The sequence below is a fragment of the Cryptomeria japonica genome, chromosome 1 (genome assembly GCF_030272615.1).
Source record: "Cryptomeria japonica chromosome 1, Sugi_1.0, whole genome shotgun sequence".
In the NCBI taxonomy this organism is placed as follows: domain Eukaryota; kingdom Viridiplantae; phylum Streptophyta; class Pinopsida; order Cupressales; family Cupressaceae; genus Cryptomeria; species Cryptomeria japonica.
The window spans coordinates 570,551,090-570,554,905 of record NC_081405.1 but is presented as its reverse complement, the minus strand read 5'-3'; the positions used below and the strand labels follow the sequence as shown (position 1 = coordinate 570,554,905).

Below are 3,816 nucleotides of genomic sequence, written 5' to 3'. Positions count from 1 at the left end.
CCAAGTCCATCATATGATTTCCAAGCACACACAAAAATTCAAATAAATTCATAAATTAAATCTGCGATAATCTTATCTTCATTCGAGTTCCAAATTCCTGCCACAATCTGATCACATCAGAAAGTCATGAGGACAAACAAAAGTTCCAACAAATTCATCAATCAAATCTACGATAAACAGACATTGTTCACAAAATGTATGAAACTTTACCCCATGATCTGCTTCTTACTCCAATGTAGTGAACTGAGCCGGAGAATCAAAGGAGCTCAGTATCTGAAAAAATGAAAGAAACAAAATACCACAAACATGGAATAGTGCAATCAATTGAAAAGATAAATTGGTTAAAGAGAAACAGTTAACTACTAATCATGAATGCTATATTCTTGCCATGATAACTAACAGCTATTTTCTCTTATTTAATGTTCAAAGTAACTGGATGTTTGCAATACTGTTGGAGAATGTGGTTATAATGTTTGTTCGGAATACAAATGATACAAACAAAATGTAGAAATTTGATAGAATACCTCTGAGAAAGTCATTACACGACTTGTAGAGTAACTATTTGTTGAATATGTTTTCGAAACTTCCTATAAAATCGATGAGTCCAAGGGTAGTCGATTCAATACAGAGCTTTTGACATTCTTAAAACTACATGAGATAATCTTAGTGCCAGATTTGACATATTTAGTTGATATATCACAATTTGCAAAAGCGGTGGTAGTCCTCAAGGCAAAATGAGGAGCGGCTGTAAAACACATTTGGCTTACGTTTCAATGATTTTGATCCCAACCCTAAGGAAGTGCAGATCGTGAGCCTCATCCTAGTTCCGCCGAAACGTGGGAAAATTAAAAAAGAGATTTTCTCAATTTAATATAGGTTTATTAGAAATTCGAGCTATGAGATCACGATGCATGCACAAAAGTCTTTCAAGAAAATGAAAATGAGAGATAAGTTCTGCAAATCGACATACATCAGCAGAAGAAGATGAGTTGGCTGCAGTTAAACAAAATAGTTTGCACTAAGATTTCACTTCAAGAAAATGATTTGCTTTAAACGGTTGTCCAATCCGTTGTACGAAAATATAGGCGATTAAAACAGAAGCAGATAATTTGTTTGGCTTATTCAACTTTCGTCGTGGTCATCGGAAATTTTGGAAGATATATTCATTCCCGTCAATGTAGGCCAAATTGTTTTTCATGTCATTTACGCCGCCAAAAGTTTCACTGAAAATGTTTCACGGAGAATTTTTCGCAGGATGGGTGGAAATTTTGAAAGATATAATAATTTAGACAAGTTTTCCCTCATAAAATTTTGGAAGTAAATCTTATGCCCTTGTTCGTGAAGATCCTACTTGGATGGAATGTTAACATGGTGCTAGCTTTTACTCTTCCAGGGCATGAGCCATCGCTTCATCCACATAAGGTATTGGATTCGGACTCTATAATCAACTTCCTATATCGCGTTCCCATCCTTGCTGGATGCTAAAAAATTAGAAATGATATCTACTTCCCCACAGTCAGGCGCAGTAGGGTATTCTACAATTTAAAACACCTAACACGGAACTTAAGAATGAAACAAGTAGGTGTAAAATTAAATTCCTTTGCCATCATTGTGGCGAAAATATAAATTTTTGGTGAAAAATGACAGAAAGTAAAAGAACAAAAAGATAAACGTTAACAATTTAAAATATGACATATTTATAAACTAAATATAAATTTAACAATTTATTTCTAAAAAATGAATATAAACATATATTCTATGGAATTAAAGATGGTTCGGATTTGCTCTTTGCTTTGTAATTGTGTTCACTGTATTAAAAATTTGTTTTTCATTATCCTTAATTTCAAGAATTGGATTTATTCAAATGCTTTCAGTCAATGAATTTAAAAATAAATATGTTTTCAAATATGTTTATTTATTTAAAAAAATTACATCTAAACTTTAAAAGAATATTTTTTTGCATCTGAATATTTCTTTTAACGTGATTGTTTAAAAACATATGCATTAATAACATGTTAAGAACAACCTGGTTACTATAGTTCTAACAGAAACTCAAATTTGTAATATGTTAAATAAAAATAAAAATAAAATTAGTACAAAACAAATAAAATTAAGTGAATTCTAATTTTGATTTAAATCAAAGATTATATACAACTAACTAATTTAAAATTGCAAATAATGAAAGAGTTGGGCATAATTTTATCTTTTTCCCTATAAGTGTTCAATTTTATACTTTATTCCTAATAACAATTTATATGTCTCTCCTATTTATAAGCCATAAAGAATTTCTTCACTATTATTTTTTTTAATTCTTTCATTCCTATATTTTCATAAATAATGAATAAAAAAAATATGATCCATAAAAAGTATTTTTATACTTTTCTAAATTATTTTACTCTAAAATTAGTTATGAAGATACTATAAGATGATTTTCTTCTTAATTACTCTAAACTCTTGTATAAATGTTGATAAATTATTTTCTTTTCTTATGACTGCCTTCAAAACAAAACTAAAATAATCAAATAAATTTATAATATTTTAAAATAATCATTAATAATAAACATCTAAAAATAAATCAGTTAACTTTAAGAATTCTGATTTTAAAAATATTTCGAAACAATAATTAATAATAAATTAACAAGCTCTTTATAAAGATAAGCGGTGAAAAGTTATGCCTAAATTAACTAGTGTTTGGATCGACGGCTAACCTGTTTTGACGAGTCGCGAGAAGAAACTATCGCTGACGCTTCATTCTCTACATTTTCTCACAAAACTGCAACCCATTCCACAAATTCGCATACCGAATTGAAAATCAGTTCATTGGTAATTGGATAAAGCCAGTTAACTCAAGAAATGCAAATGCAGGAGGAGAAGAAAATGGATTGCAGGGAATATGAACTTCCAGAGTGGTGTAAAAGCCTGGAATGCCGCATGGGGGATTTACGTATCGAAGCCACCAAAGTATTCATGCAAGCAAATTGTTTGATGGAACGTGAAACTCTGCCTCGTCGTCTGCAACAGCTTAACACCCCGTCACGATTTATTTCATTCCGAATTTCTCCGGATTGAAGTTTATGAGGATCAACTCCCTGCTCATATTCGGTGGTTACGTGGGGTCTTCAATACTCTCTATTCTATTCTGAGAAATATCGTTAAGATAACGGAGAATGAAAGGAAGGCGAAAGAATTGGTAGAGGGACTGCCCATTGTAACAGTTTCAGATTTTCATGTTGATGATGGGCTTTTCTGTGGAGTTTGTAGGGATGATTTTATTTGGGGAGAAGAGGTTCGAGAAATTCCTTGTATGATCGGACATATATTTCATTCTCACTGTATTTGGCCATGGCTTGAGGATCACAATACTTGTCCCATCTGCACAACACCATTCTCTATGGAAAATGAGCCAAAAACAGTACGAGAGGATCGAGTGTAGAGTGTGCATGGAAAGAATTATTGAAATTGATATTACAATTAGTGAATGCTCCATATTCTTAGAATTTGGTCCGGGTTTTACTGCTATGAAGTACATTGAATTGTATGAGACAACAATACACGCATATGTTTGGATATTTATTGTTATCGTAATTCTTTCTACTTTTTCTACTGTGGTACTGAAGTGCTTACGTTAACCTAAAGTTTGTCTTTAAGATATTTAAACTTCTAAATAAATTATATACTAGTACTTGCACCAAAAGGAGGTGCAATGGTTAGCTGATAGTAAAATATATTTTCCGTTTTATTTATTAACCTGAATAATTGTATAGGTGATATAGATATGAAGTAACTAGAGTAATTTGAGTAAATCTGTGAAATAGG

At 31.4% G+C, this 3,816-nt stretch overlaps 1 protein-coding gene across 1 annotated transcript; it reads left to right on the top strand.

Moving 5' to 3' along the window:
- Positions 1 to 1,368: 1,368 nt before the first annotated feature.
- LOC131039765 (uncharacterized) lies at positions 1,369 to 3,433 on the top strand. Its single transcript, XM_057972599.1, has 3 exons — positions 1,369 to 1,422; positions 2,866 to 2,980; positions 3,072 to 3,433. Exons 1-3 carry the CDS (start codon positions 1,369 to 1,371, stop codon positions 3,431 to 3,433), a joined length of 531 nt encoding a protein of 176 aa, XP_057828582.1.
- Positions 3,434 to 3,816: the final 383 nt, after the last annotated feature.

Bases quoted from the DNA above. Each gene is read 5' to 3' on its own strand.
- LOC131039765 (XM_057972599.1), top strand. From the start codon at position 1,369: ATGGTGCTAGCTTTTACTCTTCCAGGGCATGAGCCATCGCTTCATCCA. The intron at 1,423-2,865 runs GTATTGGATTCG...ATGCAAATGCAG, and splicing joins CATCGCTTCATCCACATAAG to GAGGAGAAGAAAATGGATTG. The intron at 2,981-3,071 runs GTTTGATGGAAC...TCCGGATTGAAG, and splicing joins AGTATTCATGCAAGCAAATT to TTTATGAGGATCAACTCCCT.